The sequence below is a fragment of the Centruroides vittatus genome, unplaced genomic scaffold, assembly GCF_030686945.1.
Source record: "Centruroides vittatus isolate TY-2023 unplaced genomic scaffold, ASM3068694v2 contig_345, whole genome shotgun sequence".
Taxonomy (NCBI): Eukaryota; Metazoa; Arthropoda; class Arachnida; order Scorpiones; family Buthidae; genus Centruroides; species Centruroides vittatus.
Genome location: NW_027122170.1, coordinates 182,124 through 208,329, shown reverse-complemented (window position 1 = coordinate 208,329; position 26,206 = coordinate 182,124). Strand labels below are relative to the sequence as shown.

The 26,206-nt window shown below is 38.3% G+C and overlaps 1 protein-coding gene across 1 annotated transcript in view; it reads left to right on the top strand.

Annotated features, from left to right (window-relative positions):
- The window catches only part of LOC136974163 (probable ATP-dependent DNA helicase HFM1), a 257,012-nt gene that overhangs the window by 177,337 nt on the left and 53,469 nt on the right, over positions 1–26,206 (top strand). The window contains 2 exon segments of the mRNA XM_067268965.1: positions 15,164–15,211; positions 15,441–15,538. Coding sequence (XP_067125066.1) covers positions 15,164–15,211; positions 15,441–15,538 — 146 coding nt within the window.

Sequence of the window (26,206 nt, the reverse complement as noted above, 5' to 3'; positions counted from 1 at the left end):
TTCGTAATATATTAATGAGAACATTGTGGCCGTAATTGTTTAGCAACAATATCTTTTATGTCCACATCAATATTTGTTGTGGCAAGTCTAATTATATCTTCAAGAGTGGAATCTTTCAAACTGTTTCTGTATTTTGACTTTATATATTTCATATCGGCGTATGCACGCTCACAGATATATGTACTTCCAAACATTTATACAATTTGAAGTCCAAAATCTCTCAATTTTGGATATTTCTCTTTATCTAAAAATTTGAATATTTCTATTCCAGTTACTCCACGAGATGTAAAAAATGGGTCAGCCTGCAGGTCACATAATTCTATTTGATATTTAAGATCAACGGAGTTGATATCAATATTAATTGGATCACAAAATAAATCAATAGATGGTTTAAGATCATCAAATTGAGAAAACTTTTCATTGAAATCTGTAATTAGCACATCCAATTTTGGTAGAAATATTTTAAAATTTGCTTCTATATTACATTCTTTCATTTCTTCATAGATCTCTTTGCAAGATTCAAAATGAAATAAATTATTTTGCTCCAAATTAAACCTTAACAATTTTAATTTGTTTCTAAATCCAGTAACATATTTATAAAGGCAACACACATTTTGATCTTGTCCTTGCAAGGATTTATTCAAAATATTTAAATAATTTGTAATGTCCGTTAGGAAAGCAAGTGAATAAATAAAATTTTTATCAACTAAATTTGCTGTCAAATTTTCATCGACGGCAATTTCTGTGAGAAAAAGATGAACTTCTTTTTGAAGTGTAAAGAATCTCCTCAAGCACTTTCCAGCACTTAACCAACGAACGTTACTATGTAAAAGCAGATCTCCATACTCAGTTTCCAATTCATCCAAAAATGTTTTAAATTTTCGGTGTGTAAGAGAACAATTTCTGCCGCAAATTAAATTAGTAATTTTGCAAACCTTGTCTATTACGTCTTTTAGTTGTAGGGATAAACCACATAATGCCTCCTGATGGTTAATACAGTGTAACATACGACATGTTATTCTTTCTTTTTGAAAAAGTCCCGCGAGCCCAATATTTTTGCCCGTCATAGCTCTAGCACCGTCGGTTACAATAGCAGTGCACTTGTCAAATCCGCCATACTTCTCTACTGCACATTTTAATTGTTTGTAAATATCTTCACCTTTTGTTGTTCCGTGTAATGATTGTAATTTTAAAAGTTTTTCTGAATAATTATAATTTTCATTTACAGTTCTTATAAAGATAAGCATTTGACTTGTATCGGAAATGTCTGTGCTTTCATCCAGTGCTACCGAAAAATAGCAGCAACTATTGATTAGGTTTTTTAATTTATTAGTGACATGCATGCTAATCTCATTTACACGTCGGCTTACAGTCTAGTGAGAAAGTGATACTGTTTGAAATTTTCTTACTATTTCGTTGTCATTAAATGCTTGAGCCATTTTTATGGCACATTTTAAAATTAATTCTTCATCAAAAAATGGCTTCTTTGCCTTTACCATTTCTAAACAAACTTCAAACGATGCAGCTACAGATGCTTCTTGAAATTTTTGTTCTTGATTAAAATAATTCGTTTGATGATCCAGCCGCTTTTTCATTTTTTTTCACTAGTGGTATTTTCATGTCTCGCGTGTACGAATGATACTTTTTTCATGCATGGAAAGATAATGGCGCTTCAAGTTATATTCTTTACACACAGCTATGATTTGTAAACATTCCAAACACTGTGGTTTACCATTCTTGTTCAGAATAAATAAATAATCTATCTCCCAGCGATCTTGAAATTCTTGATTTTTGAGGTCTATTTTTCTTTTATTAGTAGCACTCATATTCAATAATTATTTTAATTAATAAATAAATATGAAATTAAGTTAATAATATTATAACACAGTCACCCTTCAATAAATTCTAGACAAGACTGCACTCGCACGATTGCATGAATCAACCAAATATTGCAGGATAGTGTGCACATCACGTGCGCCAACCATAGATAAACAACAACCAATCACAAATATAATGTGTGGCGCCAACGTTGAGCCAACCATCATCAGACGTTAAACGGATTGCTGCTGTATTCAGCCAGGTTAAGTGAAGTTACGCAAACTAAATAGTACCTACTTTAAATTCAAATTAGATTTAAATTTTTACATAGTAAAATAATTTTAATATTAATAATAATAATTTAGTAACATAAATTTATTTATAGTAAAATGTACTCGCGAGCCGTAAAAATAATTTGGCGGGCCGTATACGGCCCATGGGCCGCCAGTTGGACAGCCCTGCTTCAGTGCATTTTCTTCCTCTTATATATGTTTCTATTTCTCTACAATTTCTTTCTCAACCTAAACTTTCCTTTTCCAAAATTAATTTTTTTGTTGATTTTCTAAGTTTTTTTTAAGTAGTTATTTATTTATTATTCACAACTATGATTTCAGTTATGTATTTATGTATTTATTTTAGAATTCTGAAATTCTGGTTTATTGTTTATTTTTAAATTTACGATCTATTTTCACATTCTATTTCATAACTGAGGAGGATCGGTTAAACTGATCAAAAACGTTTTTATTAGTAAATTTATTATTAAAAATTTATTTTTTTAAAGGTGTGTTTTTTGTGTCTATTTATCCAGTTGATAGAAAATATCTTGAACATATCATTTAAGGTAATTTTTATGAGAAGAAATATAATTTCATTAAGAATGTAAAATAATTAATATACAACCCCTGGCAAGAAGTATTTGAACATGATGTAAAAAAATAAAATAGTTTAGTTTGAGCTCATTTTACAAGAAAATAAAAATGTAATGTTCAAACAAAAATACACATTTTGTTCATTGAGTTATTAAGTATTAATCACTTTAATTTCAAATGAATAAACCTCAAAAAGTTTCTACCTCATTTCTCAAAACATTTTTACATAAAGCAGTATTGGAAAAAAGTATTTAAACAATAACAATTATAAAAGGATTGCATGCAAAATAAGAGAATTTAATATTTTGTTGGTCCTCCTCTTGGTCTTATTATAGCTTTTATGCATCATAGCACTGTCAAAATTAATTCATTGAAGGTTTCTGAAATTATTTTACTCTGGCTATTTTTAATGGCTTCTTTAATTTCATCTTTATTAATTGGTGCTCTTTCATCAACCATCATTTTCAATTTTGACCATAAATTTTCAATAGGATTTAAATCTGGACTGTTTTTAGGCCCTTAGACTTAAAGTTCTTTATTTCATTTGGCTCAATGGCATGTGGCGTTATCATGCTGAAAAACAAAATCAGCATCACAAAGTGGTCTTCTGTTGTTGAAATCAGAAATGACTAAAATTTCCTCATATGCTTTTGCTATTACATCTCATTAAGAATACATATATTTCCATGTCCAATAGCTGACATGTAGCCCCAAATTATTAAACTTTTTGGAAACTTGGTGTTTGTATTCTGGCAGTCTTCTTTAAATTTGTAGTGCTACATGACTATGTATTGTATATTATTATGTTTTTCTTTGTATGTATATGTGAAAGGTGAGAAATGTTACAAATGAGACAAGGCAAATACCAGTCAAATTACATTTATTAATTGAAATCAGGGAACAGATATCAGTCTGCTTGTTATAGAGAACAAAATTGTATTTACACTAATTCCTAGCTCTCGCTCAATCTTCCCATGACAATTAAATATTACACAATTCAGCTCAAAACTAAGACTATCACTACTTACAAACTAGATAGAGAAAGAAGAATGAAGAATAGTTAGATAGTATACCGGTAGCTTAGATTGGAGTCCTGATAACGAGGTAATATGGACGATCATAGCCATATGGATGGTAGATGTTCAGTCCGTTTACATCAGAGTAATGATGACACGTTATCATCAAATATTGCTTAGGAAGGGTTCCTTGGGCTCGGATGGAAGGGTTCACTTACATAGTTCTGTATGATTATACTACTTGGCTCCTAGACACTATGCACATGTGGTCTACACTGACTATCTCTCTAGGCCTAAGTTCTGATTGCTTCTCACTCAGTCTCTCCACTAGATCTCTTCTCTTGTTGGTGTCAACCCAAAAGTGACTCTCCTTAACTCCCATTTTCCCAGGCCCCCTTCAGGCAGGACCCTTTCTTTTCCTTTTTGTAATCTGGCCAATCAGGACCCACAAACAGTAAGGGTCCTGTCATGTGACAGGAAAGGGTTGAAGACGGAAGAACAATTACAGGAAAGAAGAAAGAAGTTTTTATTCTATATACAACTACATACAAAAACAAACATGGTGGACAGTCACACATACATAATGTCTGTTATTCTGTATCGTGTTTTCATCTATTTTTTGTACAGTGTGTCGTGTAACCCTTTCCTTTTGCTCTGGTGTCACCTTTTCTTGGATGCCATGATTGGAGCCTTGTAATTGGTTTGAGATAGTGTCACATGTGAGAGATCTACTTCCGAGGAGCGGGAAGTATTAATTGAGAAATTTTCACGTTTTTAGCTCTCTTGCTTTTCATACTCATCTGGAAGAATAGAAGGTGAGAGATTGGCAGGAGCATCTCTCACCTTAATCTCTAACCAGGAGATGGTTGCTATCAATGAAGGGACATCTTTGGCTGAACATGAGCAATCCATTTCCTAGTGTTGCCACCAGGCCGGTCTTCACCTGGACAAGCTGGTTTTTAAATTGCAGAAAGCACAATAACCCATAGCAGAATTATTGCATGGATGTGTGATTACCACGAGATGAGAGAGACAAAGAAAAGTCACTCCCAATTAAGTTTATGTACTGTACAGTACAACATATATATAAACACACACAGTTCAGTCCGCGTAAGTTGATACCCCAAGGGGAAGTGGAAATGTGTCGATTTATCTGACATGACGACTAAAGTGAAGTTGAAAATTACCAGAAAACTCAATTAGGAAAATACAGTAGTGCAATGTACTTCTCTGACCATCCATCACCGGCACTTACGGTGGTTTCTACTCCAAGTACCCCAGCAATTTCCATCACCTTTTGTTTCAGTATTGGTCCCAAAACAAGAAGATTCGATGAACGAATTTGCTTTAGCCAACGCACCAGAGCATCTTTGACATCTTTGACATCTTTGTATGGCGACTTTCTCTTGAGTTTTCAAGACAGCCGCGATAAAAATCCAAGAAAAAGTTTCTTAATTTCCTCTTTTTCTTCAGGATTCCCACCAATGTTGTTCTTGGAGTTTTTTTGTTTTGCAAATTTGGCTTGCGAAGTTTTCTTACATTCAAATTCAGACACAACTTTATATTTTTCTTTCAGTGTAATCGTTGTTGGCTTTCAGACACTCATTTCTAACGGAAATATGAAACACCTGCTACAAAAATCGCATGACGTGAGAAAATGCAAAATCCGATTCTGCTGTGACATTGATACAGATTGTATATTTTCTTTTTGTTTATCTGTTATTATTTTATATATAAAAATACATAAAATGTTAAGGCATATTTAATAATATGTATATATTAATAAATAAGTAGACTCTCCTCCTGAAAAAAATGAGCTCATTTTTTTTCAGGAGGGGAGTCTACTTATCAGATGTCTAAACGAGTGTGGGACAGCAAAAATATGTTGATTTATCCAGTGGTGACGAGTTAAACGGTGTTGAGTAAACCAGAGTTTTTTAACATTAATGCCTATGTAAGTCAGCCAGGACCACAGAAAACTGACTACTTAACTGACGGTGTCAAGTTATAACTATGATGACTTATGCAGAGTTGACTGTATATACCAGACTTGGGCAAATGGGGCTCTTGCTGAAAGTGTTAATTTCTGTTTTTTATTATAGTTTTTACAATTTTATTTTTATAATTTTATGAAAATATGTTTGTTAAAAAAATTCAATATTTGTTTTATATTATATTTATATTATATAATAACATCGCGCGCCTTACCATACTATCCGCCATGACAGTACAGAACTGCGGCTCCCATGCATTTTGCAAAACTTACATTTCAGCTCCAACTGAACTCTTGCTTGCCCACCCTTGGTATATACAGATATATTTACACACATACGGAAATTACAGGATGCACTAGGACACATATTGAAGCACTTATGTTCTAAACAAACTTGTCAGTACTCAGATCGAGATATGATAAAAAGCCCTTGCAGTAAAAAAATGCATGTGTATTTATCACAAAAATATTCCTCAGTCAATGTCCACTACACGTAGTTCACTAATTCTAACACAAAATCTAAATGTTCAGTCAATACTTTTGTTGATGCAAACAGATTTTTACGTTCCGTTTGATAATACAAGAGTTGCACACACTTCCAACTGCACCTCACAGTTTTTTGGGGGCACTCTCCACAAAGGAAAAATAGGTCTTTCATACCTTAGCCAGAGCAAATCCTCATCAGACAGAAAAAAGATGATGTTGCCAATCCTCGCTTTCTTGAGTACCCCTTCCCTCGCCTTAATGTGCTGCCAACCCCTTATACAACCCCAAAATAAAAAATAAAAATTATGTATAGCCAAAAAACCTGAAATGGCAAAAAATCATAATCTGGATTAATTATTAATTTGTCTGGTTTTTATAGAAATTGTGAAATTATGATGAAACAAAATAAATTTATAAAAAATGTGAGTATTTTATGTTAACGGTTAAAGACCCCCATCCAAATTTATCTCCATCTTATTTCTAGGTTAAGAGTGACAGAAAATGTACTTTTAAAATTTTAACTTGCAATATCTCTGGCAAATATTAGGTTTGTCCAACACAAGTCTCTAACTAGTTTAAAACTGGCATGTGCATTGTTCAATTCTTGGCTGTAAAATGACATTACGCATGCCTTGTATAGTTTCAAATTCAAACCAGTCAGGGACTTGTGTTGTAACAAACCTATTGTAAAGTGAATATGACAGTTACATGTTTATAATTTCTATTTTAATTATTTAATATGACAACTCAAGAAATTTAAAACCCAAAAAAGAGGAAGAAACTTGCAAATTTAATAAAGATTGGCTGACACAAAATGAATTTCAAAAAAATATTTATGACTTGTTTGAGACAGTGTTGCCACCTTTTCAAAATTGCTGACACTGTCCAGCACAGAAATTTTGAAAATGGGGGCCAAACACTGCCGTTTCAATTGTGCCAGAACAGTAAGTTACCAGTGAGGGAGATGTTTTGTGTCTTGGACCATTCAATGATTCAAATAGGACAATTAGTTGTGAAATATGAACATTTCATATGTACATGATTTTGCTGTTTTCCAGACCAATACATTATCACGACATCTTTCAGGCTACTGTGTATAAGCAATGTATGGAAGAAAGGGAAGGTGTAATTATGTAAACATATTGGCTCATGAGATATGTATTAGTTATATTCGAGTAATTAGAGTTGTGTGAATCATAGAATCATGTTAATGTGCTGAATGCCACCACACCTTGTGTTGTAGAAATAAATAGTAAGTTCTCTTTGTTAAGCAAACATGTTCTTGGTTGGCTCTGAGTCCTTTTCATGTTACTTTCTTTATACACTCTGTGGATCTCGTTCTATGGGAGTTACTACAAATTTCTCTCTGGACATCTTTAAACAAATTTTCCTGCATCCTCACCACACCTAATGCATATAAAACTCTCATCTGCAAAAATAACTATTTCCAGTCTTCTATATTCTACTTTTTGTGCTGTCTTGACCATTTTAAATGATTGTTCTTTTGTTTCTTGGTTAGAAAGGGGTTTGGTTTCACTTTGTGAATGAAAATCCTAAATCATTTAATTTATTTTTTACTGTTCTGTCATAGACATTTGTTTTATTTTTCTTCCATTCCACATTAAATTGTTTGGAAGACATTGTAGGATATGCACGTGGTGAGTGATTCACAATGGAATATAACACAAAATTATGTTCTCGTCACCCGTGTTTATTTACTTTGCAGGATTCCTTTACACTTCTGACACTCCTCGTTTTTACAATAATAACCCTTTCCACATATAATTCCGGCAGATGCTCGGATAGGATCGTTTTGCGACCTCGCGACAAAAGAATATTCAGCGCGTTACAAAATATAAGGACTAAGACTAATTACTTAAAACTACTTATATGACTAAAAAAGATAGGGAAGAAAAGATAGACAATAGGATAGTGTGAAGATCGCGAATGTGGTACACAAAGAAACTGGTATAAATATTTACAACAGGATCTTTTATTCGCGTATATAGATACAGGAAGGGTTGTGGGATGCCAGCTATAATATCTCTATCTCCAACACAGGTAGTATTAGTACGGAACCCGACAAAAATATAATGATATAAGCCTCAGGTCTCGTGACGACTATTCCGATACATAGATAATTATTTTACAAAGGGCGATTACAAACGTATATAGACCTTAATTCTAAACTTATAATTAATTACAACTAATGAAGAATGATAGAAGAATTTATGACAATAAAATAACTGATAGGAGAAGAAAAAAAAAGGAATGGGTACCCAACTATTTTGGTGCTAATGCAATGAGGTGCACATAACGGTACAGATGACGAATCTCTTCTTAATCACGAGAAAAAAAAAACAGTCAACACTTTCACTACACATAAAGTTCTCTTTGTCTTCACCCACGTGGTCTCGAAGACGTATTCGGGAGTTTTCTCGTTCTCGTCTTTCCTCCTTCAGCTCTGACTCAAAAGTGACTCTTTGTCTTGGTTCTACCCCTGAGGGCTGCGTACAGTCCTATTGTCCATAATGGGGTCACCTATTGTTAAGCCGTTAAGCACCGGTCAGGGAAGGGTTCCAGGAAGTAAAGATAATATGAATAGGAAAGAGAAGGAAAAATATATTCTAAGTTAAAATAAAATATAACTATATATTACACAAATGGCATTTAGCCACAATAGTTGGAAGTATGATAGAAAAGAATGGGTACCCAAAGTGTCGACGATCTTGGGGTGATGGTTGCGAATACTAGATTGATAATTTTCAGTGTTGTTGATTTTGGTCGTCTCTCCAATCCTCCCAATAACGTTTTTCGAAGTTCTTATATCAGAATATACTTCGGATTTCTCACGAACGTTGGCTTAGGCTTACCGTCCTTTGTCTTCCAGTTGATGCTAGAACAACCTGGAGGTCTTCACAATACGTCCTGTCCCTTTGACGTCTCAGTCAAAAAGTGCTCTCTCCTCCTCCACTTAGCCCCCAGGCTACCACCTCTTCTTTGTATTCTAATTAGGTCACCCCCATTTGAACAGGGAAGGGTTAGGGAAGACAGAAGTTTCTAGAAAAAGATGGACAAAAGAACTAACAAAGAGGAAGAAAATGGACTAAATACTAAGAGTAATATATACAAAAATATACAAAATAAGGCGCATGGCCACATACGCCCCCCACAAAAGGTTATTTACCGTAATGTATCTTACGGTAATCTAATCTGCGACATCGTAGGTCGTACCGCCGCTGCGGTGACGGGTTGGATCTAATGCCAGGATTGCCATCATCATCAAGTTTTTCAAATACATTCTGTTGATCCTGGGGTCCGTATGAAGGGCAATCTTTATCACGAGTCCAGTACCTGGTATATTCACCTATATCTTCATTGTTCAAATCGTAAATCGGTTCCTCATCTTCTGGTTTTGTGAGGTGTCTGTTATGCTCTCTTCTTTTCGCGTTTTTATACATCGGAACATAACATTGTTTTAAGCGATCTACGTGTACAATAAACTTGTTATTCTTACGATTATCACCAATTTCCATAGTGACGGGGCCTAGTATACGTGTAATCCGATAGGGTCCTAAATATTTCGCCGAGAACTTCCCAGAGTTCTTATTTTTACCTTTACGGAGTAACCATACTCGTTGTCCTTCCACCCAATTGTTCAGTTCCCTATTTTGGTTGATACGTTTTCGGTTATTAGAGTTCCGTTGCCTCCCCAGTTCATAAGCGGCTTCCCGTATAGCGCTTAATCTACCTCTCAATTCCATTCCGCGGGGCTTTTCCAGGCTGATATCCTGCCGTTCCGATGGGAACGCAACAGGGAATCGGGGGTCAAAGCCATATAATAAAAAGGCCGGGGATTCGTTAGTTGACGCATGGGTAGCGTTGTTGTATGCAAATAGTGCTGGTGATATAAATGAGTCCCAATTCCGATTATTTCCCTCCGATATGCGGGCTATAGTACCGCATAGTGTTTTGTTAAAACGCTCACAGATGGAATTAGAGCATGGGCGGTACGCAGTCGTGATGTTATGCTTTATTTGTAGATGATTGCAAGCGTCCTGAAATATTTTTGATGTAAAATTACTCCCGCGGTCGGAAATGACAATATCAGGGCAACCATACCTGCAAACTATATAATCAAAGATGGCATCCGCTACAACTTGAGCTGATTGATCTTTAATAGGGACTGCTTCGGCAAAGCGTGTGTAGATGTCAATCATGGTAAAAATATAACGGTTGCCTCCCGGAGATATTTGAAGAGGGCCTATAACATCGATAGCAATTTTTTGAAAGGGAAACTCAGCTACCTCCGTTTCCTGGAATGGGGCACGACCATGATGGAGATTATGCTTTTGACAAATCTGACAGCAACGAACGATGCGCTTAACGTGTGCCCTAAGGTTCCTAATATAATAGTAACGGTCAATTAAATGATAAGTCTTCTCGAAACCAAGATGGCCTGATAAGGGTGAACAATGGACTGCCCTAATTACCTCGTCTATCATTCCCTTTCCTACGCAAACTTGCCTCCACTGGCGGAGTCCAAAGCACCCCGGTTTTATATGTATTAATACACCGCCATCTAGCACAAATTCGGGTTTGATACCATCATTTGCAATTGGTGGACCAGGATTCTGATTGATGCGGTTTTTCTTTATTTTCAGAAGGAATTCATCTTCCTCCTGTGACATGACTACCCTCTTCCACAGATCGGAGTGAACGGAATTAACGTTACACTCCCGCAATGTTTTCTTGGACTCAAAGGGTTCGGGACGAGATAATGCATCAGCTATCAGGTTTATCTTTCCTTTGATATGGTTAATATTAAAATCATAATCCTCTAACTCCATAGACCACCTCATTAACCGTTTATTATGATTTTTCATGGTTCCTATGAATACCAGAGGCCTATGGTCAGAGTGGACCTCTACCTTGTGTCCCAAAATGATGGGTTTGAAGTGGCGGAAAGATAATATGATTGCTAAGCATTCCTTTTCGATCGTAGAATAGTTCACTTCAGCGCCATTGAATTTTTTGCTAAAATAGCCCACCGGGAAAAATGAGTTATCTTCCATCTGCCCAAGGACAGAACCAGCACAATAGTCAGACGCATCAGTGAATAAATGGAAAGGGGCTGAGAAATCGGGATGTTTTAATAAGGGGGGTTTTGTTAACAACATTTTAAATCTTTCGAAACTAACTTGGCAACTATTATCCCAATTGAATTTACTTTTCCTTTTTGTCAAATTTGTCAACGGTAAGGCTATGTCCGAGAAATTAGGAATAAAATTTCGAAAGAAGCCGACCATTCCTAAGAAACTGCGCACGCCCTTGATGTTGCGAGGAGGTTGTGCTTCACGAATTGCACGTACGTTATCTGGGTCCGGGAGTACTCCCTCCTGACTGATAATATGTCCCAGATATCGTACCTCTTCGACTACCCACTTACTTTTCTTCGGGTGTAATTTAAGATTGGCATTATAAAGAATTCCGATAATCCTATCGAGCAGCGTTATATGTTCCTCAAAAGATTTAGAGAAGATGACTATGTCATCTTGGAACACATAACAGTTGATCCCAATGAATGGTGCCAGGAGATTAGACATTACACCTTGGAAGAAACGACCACTATTCTTCGCTCCTTGGGGTAGGCGGCACATCTGATACTTCCCCCAAGGAGTCGAGAAGGCGTATACGTGACGCACAGATGGGTCGAGGTCGATTTGAAAATAACCAGATTTGAGGTCCAATACAGAAAAGTATCTATTGCCATGAAGCTTACTCAGAATTTCATCAACTCGGGCAAGAGGGAACTCTTGTGAAGCGGTCACTTCATTAATGCGTCTGAGGTCTAAGGTCATCCGTATTTCGTCAGCGGTCTTTTCCACAATGTGTATGGGAGAGTTCCATTCAGATGAACTCTCCTCTATAATGCCGGCCTTTAGGTATGATTCAATTAAGATCTTCAACCTTTTTAGGTAACATTCGGGGATTCGGTATTGGCGAGTATTTATAGGGCGGGTAGAATTGATTATGGGTTTATGGGACGGCCCTATCATTCCCTTCAGCTCCTCGATTGTGTTAGCGAAACACCGCGGGTATTTTCTAAAGATACTATAAACCCTTTCCCTTTCAACCGGGTCTAAACTATCAAGTCCTTGGATCTCCACAGGGACATTATCAAGACAATTAATGGGTAGAATTGGATTCTTACTTGGGTTGTGCCGTTCAACATTCATCGATTTCCTCAGACTGTCCACCAGTTCAGGGATGCTATTAATAACATCCATCCCCACAATACCCTCATACTCAACATGATCAGGGAAGGGCATACATGCAATGGTCGTGGTATGCGTGTGATTGCTATGAGTTATCGTAACCTGCAGGATTTGTTCACATTCAGTTACAATTCCATTAATTCCCCGGATGCCCATTTTTTTCTCTGCTACGATAGCTTTTTGGAGATAGGCGCTTGGTATCCGTCTTAAAGTTAGTGAATTTAATAGGGACTTTTCTGCTCCGGTATCCATGAGGAGCGTCATATCTATGTTGTTTATTGTACTCTGAATGAGGGGGAGACCCTTATTAGATTGGAAGACTTGCTTAGCCAGCTTTATCTTAATACTAGGAGCGCAATACTGGCTATTATTACGTTCCCTTACAAGTTTAAATTATACCTGCCCCGTTTTGGGCAACTACGAGCAAAATGACCGCCATCGCTACAAATAAAGCATTTCTTATTTGTGACTCTATCTTTCTTATCCTGATTACCTACGAGTTTACTAACTGCCTCCGTTAGGGCTTCGATCTGTCTCTCTAACCTGTCGATCTTGTCCTCGCAGTCAACCCTGGGGCTTGGGGTGTTATCATGCTCGCTAGTAAAAGGTCTAAGATTCGCTTCTGTCGCTGTATTAATTCCCCTTCGCTCGTTTTGGCCACTACACTCCATCTCAATCTTCTCCTCAATCTCTGCAAACTCAAACGCTTCCTCCAGAGATTTTGGAGATCGTCTGAATACATTATTTTTTATCTGTCCACTTAATCCTTTTATGAACCTCTCTAATATTATATCGTCACGCAGGGCTTCGATTTTACTATGATCTTTTACAGCTCTTGATAGCAGAGTTCTAGTACGTATTGTAAAATCCGTTACGGATTCGTTGACCCCTTGCTTTAAATTTAGAAGTTGATCGATAATATTCTTGTCCCCGGCCCTTCTCTTATCGAAACATTTGACCAAATCCCGTTTTATGTCCTCATAAGATGATGGGTACTGCTCTAAAAGACAAAAAAAAGTAGCCAAAGGTTCTCCTTTTAACCTGGCTTGGAGGACTGCTATTTTCACCACATCATTCCAGCCCGCTAGATTAGCGATATTCTCCACAGTTTGAAAAAACTGTCTTACGTTAACCGAGTCACCCTGGGAATTAGAAAACATGGGGATCATTCCCAGAAATCCCGTTACTACAAAGGGAGGGTTACCATTGGCCCCGTCATTATGTACGGTGCTTCCGACTTGGCTATTTGTCGCCATACCAACAAGAAAAAAAAAATATATATATATAAAAAAAAATAATCAACAAAAATTATAATAATACACACAAAAAAAAGGGATTCTACCGATACAGGATTATTGAGGAGCTGTTATAATCGGAATCCTGTCGCGGACGCCAATGTAGGATATGCACGTGGTGAGTGATTCACAATGGAATATAACACAAAATTATGTTCTCGTCACCCGTGTTTATTTACTTTGCAGGATTCCTTTACACTTCCGACACTCCTCGTTTTTACAATAATAACCCTTTCCACATATAATTCCGGCAGATGCTCGGATAGGATCGTTATGCGACCTCGCGACAAAAGAATATTCAGCGCGTTACAAAATATAAGGACTAAGACTAATTACTTAAAACTACTTATATGACTAAAAAAGATAGGGAAGAAAAGATAGACAATAGGATAGTTGGAAGTATGATAGAAAAGAATGGGTACCCAAAGTGTCGACGATCTTGGGGTGATGGTTGCGAATACTAGATTGATAATTTTCAGTGTTGTTGATTTTGGACGTCTCTCCAATCCTCCCAATAAAGTTTTTCGAAGTTCCTATATCAGAATATACTTCGGATTTCTCACGAACGTTGGCTTAGGCTTACCGTCCTTTGTCCTCCAGTTGATGCTAGAACAACCTGGAGGTCTTCACAATACGTCCTGTCCCTTCGACGTCTCAGTCAAAAAGTGACCTCTCCTCCTCCACTTAGCCCCCAGGCTACCACCTCTTCTTTGTATTCTAATTAGGTCACCCCCATTTGAACAGGGAAGGGTTAGGGAAGACAGAAGTTTCTAGAAAAAGATGGACAAAAGAACTAACGAAGAGGAAGAAAATGGACTAAATACTAAGAGTAATATATACAAAAATATACAAAATAAGGCGCACAGCCACAACATTTTTTGATGTTTAAACATATTTTTTTCATTAGATAATTTTCAGCCTTGCTGTTTTTAGGACAATTACTTCTAATACCATTTTCTGTATCTCCTGTATCTTTAAACTTTTTCCAAGTGTAATTTACAATTCGTAATTTACTGTACACAAACACACATTGCAACTTCTGTTTTGTTTTTTTCATCTTGTAATAGCTTTATAATATGCTTTCTCACATCATTAATAAATTTTTTGATTGGAGCCATTGTTTAAACAAAGACAAATAAAATATCACTATTTTCTTATAAAATAATGCAAAAACATCTCTTAAAGCTAATGGTTTCTTCCATTCAAATTAAAATGCTCAAATTTGTAAATTTAGGCATTGTTCAAACACTTTTTGCCAGGGATTATAATGTTAATGTGATTTATTTTTATTATATATTAAATTATTTAGTTAGCATTTAAAAAGTATAACATTGTTAAACAACAATGCAACAACAAAGATATTCATTAGATTTAAATATTTGTTATTAATATTTTTTAATAATTACAGATATCCTATCTCAGGAAAAGTGAACACTCCTCAGTTAAAAATAAACTGGTATGTATAATGATATTCTGCAAGTAAATATAATATTCAATAAATAAATACTAATGCAGTTTATCAAAATTTTGAATAAAAGTTTAGACAATCATAACCAATTTATATATTTTCCTTACATTTTATTTTTGTAGCCTAAACTTAATCTAAAGCTAAATAGATACTTATTTTATTACTTACTGAATACAAATAGACTTACAATTTGTAAAGAAAATCATTTCTTTTTTAGTATTATTCAAGCAGCACTTGGATGTTTAACAATTTCAGAACCATCCTTAAATCAAGACATGACCAAAATAATGAAGATAGGTCAAAGAATTAGTAAAGGTATTAGTAAAGTACAGAAGTTCATAAAGTTACTGTGCAGTGGGAAAAGTTTAAGTAAAGTTTTAATTAAAATGAAGTTTTAGATGTGTTATTGCAGTTTCTCTATAGCAAATGCTAGAAATGTCCCCAGAGGCCTCAAAATCTGGGGGTGAGGTCCAGAACCCTAGCAGACCAGATTTCACAAGAAATAATACAATCAGCAAAAAAGTCTTTCAAACACTAGTCCAAAAACTAAAACATCTCTGGGCAAACAATAACATCATCTGCTACATAGTGGAAATGCAGGCTGTACAAATTACAGGTCTCATATGCAATGCCATATGTATAACTTTAATGTCATTACAAATTTATCATTGGACAGTAACATTTTGGACACCCCATGTTATAAATTAATAAAGTAAACTATAAATGATCAAAATATTAGAAATTATAATTAATAATATTCTTAACAAACAAACTGATACTTAAATTGCATAGTGCAAAATAAGTACATGTTTTGATTTAATTTGATTACTTTTGAAGTAAATATTTTTCTTTTAAACCTATGCCTAAAATAATATAAATTTCAGTTTACAAAATTATCTGTATTTCCTTACATATATAAGTAACCAGTTCATAAAATTATGAAGAGAAATTTTAATTATGTAATGTATGCCTTAAGCTATCATGATTTCAAAAATTACATATGATAATTGTAATTTCCTAACTCATACAATAAAAGTATTCTAATTTGTAAAAAATTGCTAATTCAATTTTTGCCATCAGTGAAATATTGCACGTGACACATGTGGTGTGTCTGCAAAGTTTGGTGAATGTTAGAATAAAAACAACAAAACAGTAGATATGTGGAAATTACTTTTATTGGCCTTCAAAGTTCACTTCATGAGACACAACACACTTTTCACAAATGTTTGTAAACTTTCTGAAACAGTTCGAAAAGTCTTGTTTGGGAACCACCTTAAGTACAGGCTTGAACTGACAAGACGTCAGCTAAATGTGATCCCTTAATGACCCCTTTCAGATGAAGAAATTAAAAATGCCCACAGATGCAAGATCAAGGAATATGATGAGTAATCCAAAACACTCACATCATATTGAGCCAAATACTGGCACACACGTATTGCACAGTACACTGGCACATTGTCATGCAGCAAAACTGATCTTCTAGTTTAATGGAATTCTGACCATTTGTGCCAAATGCACTACAACAAATGTTTCAGAACTTCCAGGTGGAATGTGTCAGTTATAGTTTGACCAGCAGGAATAAATTCTTTATGGATGATTCCCTTTTTGTTCAAAAATATCCAACCCAAACATGGCTTATCTTCTGATTTCTTACCATTGCAAAAGCATTTAAACCAGTTGTACTGTACATATATTTTCTGCTCATAGCATTGTTCCTGTATACTTTGATCAAAATTGCAAGCATCTCCATCGCTGTTTTTCATTATTTGAAGCAAAACAGCACATTGGCCATTGTTCCATTGTTCTTTGATGTATACCTCTCACACAGGAGTACTCAAATGATTGCAACATAAACCTACTTGCAGATGCACATATTACATCCTAGGAAGTGCTTATGGACATGCACATCCTCAAACTTGTCATATGCATGGTATTTAAGATATCCTAATGTTCACTGAACTTTTTAGACATACCACTTATTCTGTTTAATTGCTTAAATAGCATTAACATTGTAATTTATTATTAACCTAGGTTATAATAAATTATATTCCTTGTCATTTTATTTCTATCATCATTTTAATTTTCTCTTCTATAAAATCTGTAATAATTTTTTTTAATGAGCACGTATTTTGTTAAAATTTGGTTCTCATGTTAAAGAGTTTTAGATTTTTTTAATGTATTTTATTCAATTACAAAAGATATTTTATAATGTAAAAGCCAGGAGAAAATAAAGAAACTAAACACACTTTTCCAGAAATTAACATTAATTAAAAAATGTTTTCAGCCTGATTGATAAGACTTTGTTGGGTTTTTAAATAGAGATTCTATTTTTGGAACATAGTATACTTTGACGTAAATTACATTTTTTTAAATGCCTGGAGAAATCTAATTATTGTCTGAACATAAAATAAAGTTAAGTACAACTTGTTTTAACATTACGTTAAATTTTTTTCATAAACAGTTAATTATATAATATTATAGCAGCATTGTGTTATAATAAAAATGTAATCAAATCTGAGTGTAGTGTATCCTCATAAAATAGCAACAAATATTCATAAATAAATCTTCTACATAAATATTATGTAGAAAACCATGTAGTGTCTTTGAATTACCAAATACATCACTCTCAAGTTCAACCCTCTTACTTTGACATATGTATTGGTGCAGTCTATGCTGCGCACTTAGGAGTGCTCTATCAGTGAGAGTTACTCAAGCAATACAGACAGCGGGGTCCCCTTCCCTACTAAGGGGGGCCCTTCCCAATGTAAACATCGGGCTTATAGGTCGAATTGACTCAGTACAACATCCATCAATTCCTTTAAAGCCTCAAAGTTAATTTTCTTTACTTGCTGCAAGCATTCTAAGTACTTGGTCTTTGGGCTTTTTCCAGTCAATGTGACTAGCCCTTCTATGGATGTCCTCCATATAGGGGCACTTAAGTACATAGTGCCTCGTGTTGCTGCGTGGGCACCCACAGGAGCAACAACCATCTACACGTCCAAACTTAGACATGTAGTGGGAAAACTTCCCATGTCCCGTAAGGATTTGGGTCAGTCTCCAATTACAACTGATCGGAGTTAGGCCAACTTCAGGCACAAAGGCACAGGTTGACCTACCTACTGTACTGAGGTTCCAGTGCTCTTGCCAGTATGTCATGACCGTTTCAGTAGAGCACCTTTTATGTAACTAGCCAGAGGTGCTACCCTCGCCATTACAAATGGGCTCCTGGCCCCCACCCTAGCCAGTTGATCGGCACGTTCGTTACCCAGGATCCCAATGTGGCCTTGGACAACATGTTGCTTGTGCCTCGCCCTCAGTACCCTACCTCTGATCTCCAGTACCAACTCTTCCATATGATACCTGTCATTCAGGGCCTGAAGCGACAACTGGCTGTCAGAGTAAACCATGATCGGCTCTGGACCCGGGTGGAGTAGGATCTACTGGGATGCCTCAAAAGGGGCCACCAGTTTGGCCTGGAACATGGACGCCTCCTTATTCAGTCTGACTGATGAACTGTACACTAATACTTCATCAAAGTAGGCACAGTACACAGTGCTTACTTGGCTGCCTTCCTTCGAACCATCGGTATATACAGTAGAGCATCGTTTATTCGAATCAATTGGAGACTGGGGTTGTTCGGATAACCGATTATGTACAAAAAATATATTAACCTATCCAATGTTGAAATTTTTTTCCATTGCGTGACACTTCGTGTTGAATTTTTCTTCATTGTGTGTCACTTCATGTTGAATTTTTGTTGATTTTAAGCCTAACAAAAATTTTTATAATAATAAGTGAGGCTATTGTGTCGTTAAAAATTATTTCTTTATTTTTTACAAATAAAATAAATATATTTAAAAATATAAAAATTATACTTTAGAAGTTAATCTAGTATCAAAAATGTTTGATTTAGCATGACACAGTCTGACTGGAAAGCTTTAGGTTGACCGGTTTTTGGATAAACGATGCTCTACTGTATTTCAATACCATTCAGTGTCGGTTCACTGACATCCCAGTAAATTCCAACCATTATGCTTGGGTGGATACTCCATATGTCTGACTGACATGAGAGTTTGGTGACTGGGAACATTTGAGTACAGTGCTTCGCCTCCTTTCGTTCTGTTGTTCTGAAGAAGGCCACCTCCTGACTGACCACCTGGGGCAGAGGTAGCAGCCTTGGGCTATGACCAGGGCTGCATCTGTGGACACAGTTCTGTAGGCATGAATGACCCATAGTGCAACAGGTCTTTGGATGCTGAGCAGTGTCCTGCTCTGTTTCATGTTAGTAGAGTCCTTCCACCAGACACCACAGGCATAGCAGATCATGCGCTCCAGAGCCATTTTGTAGATGGTCCGGATTGCCTCACCATGCAGCCCATAGTCCTCCCCGGCCAGCCGTGATAGTCCCGCTATCACTAGGTTTATCTTGTCTCAGACGTACTGTACCTCAAGTGGGGTGTCTAGCAAAGGGTCTGGACTATGATCACACCAAGGTACTTGAGCTCATTCACCCTTCCGATGGGGTTGCCCTGTATCAGGTAAATTGGTTGTCTTGCCAAGAATCCAGTATGGGCCACCGTCAGGGTCTCTGATTTCTTGGGGCTGAAGGACAGCTCGTGTGACTGTCCTCAGTGAACGAGCCATTTTATAACTTTGTTGCCACAACACTCCATGTCACGTCGGTTGGAACCTGCAACTACTAATAACAGATCATTTGTGTAAGCCTGCAGCTGGACGTCGTCTGGCATGACAAGTCTCAGCACCGTGTTGGCAAGGACATTCCAAAGGAGGGGCCCTATGCATGATCCCTGGGGACAACCCCTCTCCAGTTTCCTAACACACCTCGTTGTAGGAGTCATGTATTTGACTTCACAGTCACGAAGTCAGCTCCTAACTAACGAAAAGAGGGTGGAGGGCTCTGCTCTCCTCAACTTACCCACAATGGAAGGCCACCAGATTTTGTCAAATGCCCCCACAACATTCATCGAAATGAGTGATGTGTGGAGACCCTGCTGGTGGTTCTGATAAATCAGTTCCACTGAATGATGTAGTGCTCTGCAGGTTGACTTGTCAAGTTGAAATCCATATTGTTGTGGGTGTGAGAGCCCTCTTCGTTTCTGATGGAAAAAGACTTGGTCTGAAAGGATTCTGTCTAAAATTTTCCCCAGCATGGGAAATAGGCTAATAGGACTAAAAGACTTTGGTTCGTCCTTCAGGCGCCCACTCTTGTGTATAAGCACAAGGCACACCTCCACTGCACTAGGAAATGTCTCACGAGCAGACACTTCTGATAAACAACATGGAGCATGTCCGGTTGAATCTGATACAGAACTTGTACCATTTTGACCATGATCCCATCAACACCAGGTGCCTTCCCTCTCCTTAGGTTGCCAATGGCGTGGGCCACTTCTGAGTCAGTCACTGGCATGGGAATCTCGGACTCAGAAACAGATAACTCTGCTTCATCGCGTAGTTGCCTCTGTTCCTTGGTGTCATCGTGCTGCTCATCCTTCAGGAAGAGGGAGCAGAGCAACACTTTGATCGTTTTTTCCCGACTGGAGGTTCTGGTCCCATCTGGTTTCGTGATGGGTCCTAGCATAGTACCCCTTTTGGCTTTCCCCATCACCAGCTTATAGGGCTGGCTAAATGGATTTTCATTGCTAAACTTCTCACAGAACTTAAGCCATGAAGCTTGCCTTGCACTGTTTAACTTGTACTCGTACTCAGCATTGGCCCTCTGGAAATCCAGTTTCCTGGATCGCCGAAGGTGTTGGTCGTTGCAATGTTGGAAGCGTCGGCGGAGCACCCTCGTGCACTTCTGTAGGACACTCAGTTCCTGGGTCCACCAGGGGTCTGACCGGTGAGTGGTGGGCCTCCAGCACAGGAGTGTGCAGTCATCTACAGCTCTTACTGTGTTGGTGATGCGTGCCATGACCACTTCCAGGTCCTCGACACTTGCAACCTTAATGACTTGCGTAGCAAGCATTGCTGTCTTTTCTTCAAGGCATTTGCTAAAGCAGCCCCGATTTTGGGCAGTCAGCTTGTAGAAACTGTCCGACTGTGTAGGCCGGTTGCCAGTCACCTGGTAAGTGATGAAGCGGTGGTCACTGCAACTTTCTACTTTGACTGTTTCCCACTGGTTAATTGATCATAGCATAGCTCCAGAACAGAGGGTAAGGTCGATCCAGCTCTCCCCGGATGGTGAGAAATAAGTAGCAATCTTGAGCAGGTTGTTCAGGATATGTATTTTCCATCCCTCTACCTCCTCCTTCAAGATTCTCCCAGGCAGATCATCTGTTGGGGAGCCCCAAACCTGGTGCTTGGCATTAAAATTGCCTGCCAAGACTACCCGATCACGAGGCAAGACAACCCTTCCAAGGTCCTCGAGAAGCCTGCCGATGTCAAGTGATGGGGGCAGTAGCTAGAGACCATGACCCACTTATAGGTTGGTAGCTGTATTTCTACAGCCACCGTGAGTCACAAAACATGGATAACATACGCTTCGATCTCCCGCCGTTTAATAACAACAGCAGCTTGACAATCACTACCTTCCTCAGTGAAAGCGCTCCATTGAAGTGATAGGCCACCAACTTTTCCTTGTACCAAGTATGGTTCTTGGAGAAGGATGATGTCAACATTCCGCTAGGCCACTTCCACCCATAGTTGGGCAGTTGTGGCATGGCACTTTTCGGCATTGAACTGCAGAACACTGTAGCTCCATACTGGATCCATGTGTGTAATTAGATAGAAAGTTGTGTCGCACTTTACTGACCGTAGTCCATTCAGGCCTTAACCCTCTCCAGTTCTCACAAGTAGCATGGGCAGCTTGCACACATGGAAGAGTGGTCGACACTGAGCTGAATGCTGAACTTACGGGCTGCCTTGGTACAATTAATGCACCTTGGCATTACTACATTACACTCCTTATAGGAGTGATCATCAGCACATTTGCTACATTTTTGAGTTGCTGAAGGGCAACTCTTGGCTACATGCTCGAAGGCATAGCACCTGTAGCACTGGGTACTAGCTATATATTCCCTTACTTGGTTGCAGATCCAGTCCAAATGGACTTTCCATAGTGTGGAACAACGTAAGGGAGGCTTTCAGAACCCAGTTCATGAGCCTTCCTTTTCCCTTGAGAGGGAATTTCGGCTGCAGAACCCCAGACTGCAGCCAAATGCTATTTTGCAAAGATAAGGTGCCCACAAGACCTTTGCAAGTGACGTCCAGTGAGATGTCAAAGATGATGACCATCGACCTACGCTTTTGGGGAAGCCTACAAGAGACCACTTCCTTAAGTGCAGCTGGTCCTTCTGTCAACTCTTGTGTTAGTCTCGGAGCTCTTGCTGCCTTCTAACCTCCACAAGAACTCCATTATTTTTAACTCTATGCACATTCTTGACCCCTATGCCCAACTTCACAGGGTTGATGTGCTTTTGAAGCAATGCTTTAGTATTGTCGCTGCTTTTTGTGCTGTCCTTTGGAAAGACCAAGAGCATATGCTCAGTGGTCTGGACAGCACTTTTCATCGGCTTTGGTTTCTGCGGCTCCTCTTGAATGTGCTTTGGGGCAGCTTTAGCTGCTGCTGCTGCTGCGTAAGTTTTTTTACTTGTGGCAGCCATTTTGTTATTACAATTCTGAGGTTCTAGCAGCTTGCTCAAAACGCTTGCCTTCCTCAAAGTTCTTTTCTCTGGCCTAAGGGAGGCGATCTCAACTTCCTGGGCATGCAGCACAGCTGTAGCTTTGCTGAAAAGGTGAAAGATGCTGGCGCACACTGTCTTTTGACAGCAACTGTCCATTTGCCGAAGTATCTTGGTTAGCTCTTCATGGGCATTGTCCAGCTCTGCCCTACAACTCTCATAAGAGAGTAAACATGGCTGCTCCTCAGCAGCCGGTTTTGTCTGCTCATGCAGGGTGGGATCTGCCCCCGCTTTGCTTAGAAGAAGATGGGTTTCCCTTCTTAGCAGTTGATGTTGCTGAAGTAGTAACTTTCTTTTTTGCAGAAGCGTTAACGTTTTTGCACTTGTTATGGCACAAAGCACGTTGGGCCCTGGAGGTGGATGGCGCATCCTTCCACTCTTCCGGGTCGCTGTCAGAGATGATGCCAAACACTGTCTCTTTTCCAGAATCTGTGGATGAAGTGTCAACCTCCGTCTTCTGTTTTGGCTGGTCACTTGAAGCAACTGTCTTACCTTTGCCCTTTGCCCTTTTTACCTGAGCCGGATTTTAGGCGATTGGAGTGATTGATGCCAATTGGGCCCCGCATCACATCAAAATTTATATATATTTAAAAATAGTACATGTTACAAAAATAAATATCTAGGTACAGTCTAACTTGGTTATAACATCATCGGATGTAACGACAACCCTAATGTAACGTCAAATTTTTATTGGTCCCACGACTTTACTATACTAGATAATGTTAAAAAACCCACTTGTAACGACATAAAACCCTGTTTTAATGTCATATTTGAAGCACTCCCTATTTACAAAATTAGATTACAAATTTTATTCCACAATGAAAATATTATGTGTTTAGTCCTAGGGTCTAGAACGACTGTGGGTGGTACTCTCACCACCTGACTTCAGTGGGGTGAGGTTTGCTACACTTTTAACAATGTGACGATCGGTTATTATGTACTCATTTTTAAATTATTTTATGCTAAATTGTTAAATGTTCTATTATTTTTAATATAACATATTACATTAAATAGTTTATAAAGAAATAATTAAATTATTTTTAATTAGCATACATTAGTTTAAGCTTTTGTTGCCTTTTGATTTGACATTATTCTCAAAACCGGAAGTTTCGCCATTATTGAAATTTATGACAAATAGAAATTTCTTATAAAAGGTAATTTTTGAAATTTTTAATTACATTGATGTAAACTTAAACATAATAATGTAAATAAAGTTGATTTAAACACGTAGTTTGCATTTTTATACATATGATAATAAATTTATTATGGTAATAATAGACTTTGCAGATAACGACACTTGGTTATAACGTCAAAAAATTGCCGGTTCCATGGATGACGTTATAAATGAGTTGGACTGTATATTGTTATGAAAAATAAAACAACATATTTCAATATGTAAATTAACTGTTAATTAATTTTGTTATTTAAAGTTTGAGGGGCCCCACAAAAAAGAATTCAATCGGGCCTCGCAACTATTGGATCTGGTGCTGTCTTTGCCAGTCTTGGTGGCCTTTGTGCATTTCTGCCTAGGCACAACCTTCTCCTTTCCCTGGCCATTTCCGGAAATGCTAACGTCCTTCCGGGTGGCCTTTCTTTTTCTCCTCAGGAATGACGACATCAGGTTGACTATCTGGAATTAGAACTTCATCGCTCACACACGATGAATCAGCTAAGGTAACACATTTAACTTGTTCCATAGTCTTTGTCATCATTAGGTAAAAAAAGAAAGAAATTGGGTTTGGGTGGTCCCAACCTTTCACACGTGCCCAGAATCCATTCAGGAATCAGAGAATATGTTTAAGAACCTGCTCTGACTTTGGACTTACTGAGGGACCATCTTGGCCTTCTTATTGCCGGGTCGTCACAGCTTGGCCCACTGCCGGGACAACTTCCCATTTAAATGGCTGCCTACTGAAGGTCACCCCAGCCCAGTTGGTTGCTTGGCTTGGGCCGCCTCATCATCCCTACTAGGAAACCCCATTTCTAGTTCTCCGAGACCATATACGGCCATCCAACACATCGTCAGGCCTTCCCCCAGGACATGAAGGAAGTTGGCCCTATGTCCAAGGAGCGACTCTGCCAACTGTCCGTCAGAACAGATATCAGTTAGCAGGATCCTACAATCCACTGTAGGTGCTATCCTCCTGACCACCAGCAAGGCTTCAGCAACAGGAGTACGACTCCTTGCTCCACTAGCTTTGGCATGCAGGCCGTGGCTCCCAGGCCAGCACTGGGTGTGCGAAGCCCAATCTTCCTCCTGAGAGGCTGACTTTGTTCACCGGACGGAAGGAGCTTTACGTGGTCTGCATTACCACAGGCGAGGCATAGTCGACTGCATTCAACCGCCTTTGCATTCATAACATCGGCCCCACGTCACTGTGGTTGATGTGGGAGTTCACTTAGTGTGTCTCAGATTGCAGAGAGTAAGAATTGTCAAATCCATGGCTTTCAGTCTCTGTATCGACGTGGGAATTGAATCCAGAAATTTCAGTGATCTCTGTGGCTAGTCAGAGGCTTCGCTCGTTAAGCTGAAGATGACAATCATCTCGCTACAAGCAGACAAATTAACCACCATGAATAGAAGGTCTCAGGACCATTTCACCAAAGCAGAGGGCTTTGTTTACCATGTTTCAGCAGTGCCCCTGTTGAGTGATGCCATACTATCAGCCCACGAGTGCCTACACTACCATCGGCAGGACTACCAACTTACGTTGGACAAGTCAAAATGACTACACCCTGCTTATCTCAAAGACAAGTTTTCCCTGGAAATCTTGTTAGTAACGGCTACGGTGACCATCCTTTAGCTCTGGACTTACTGAGAGCTCATTTTGGCCCTCTTATTGCCAATACTATTAAGAATGGACCCGCACCAGTCTCTCTTCTGTATTATGTGAGTCTGCATGCCACTATGCCAAATTGCAGCTCTATTTGCATCTGCCCGAACAGAGATAGGTTCCAGTTTAGGGAGAAGTTAGAAACCCTAATGGGGGCAGTGGATAGGGACACGGCACACGGACAACTTCATTAAGACCTGGAATGCAGACCCAAAGCCCATGATACTCTGACACCTCTGGAACCTTAGGCTCAAGTCCAGAGACTCCACCAATGGCTGAGACCAAGATGAGTTTTTCAGGATCGCAGTACCCATTGCCTCTCGTCGTGACAAGACCAGTTCCCTACCTGGGGGGATGTCACATAGTACACATCCAACTGATATTTAAACTCTTCCTATGCTTTCTACAGCATATTCTTTGTCACGCTTCCCACAGCAATTCTACAGCTC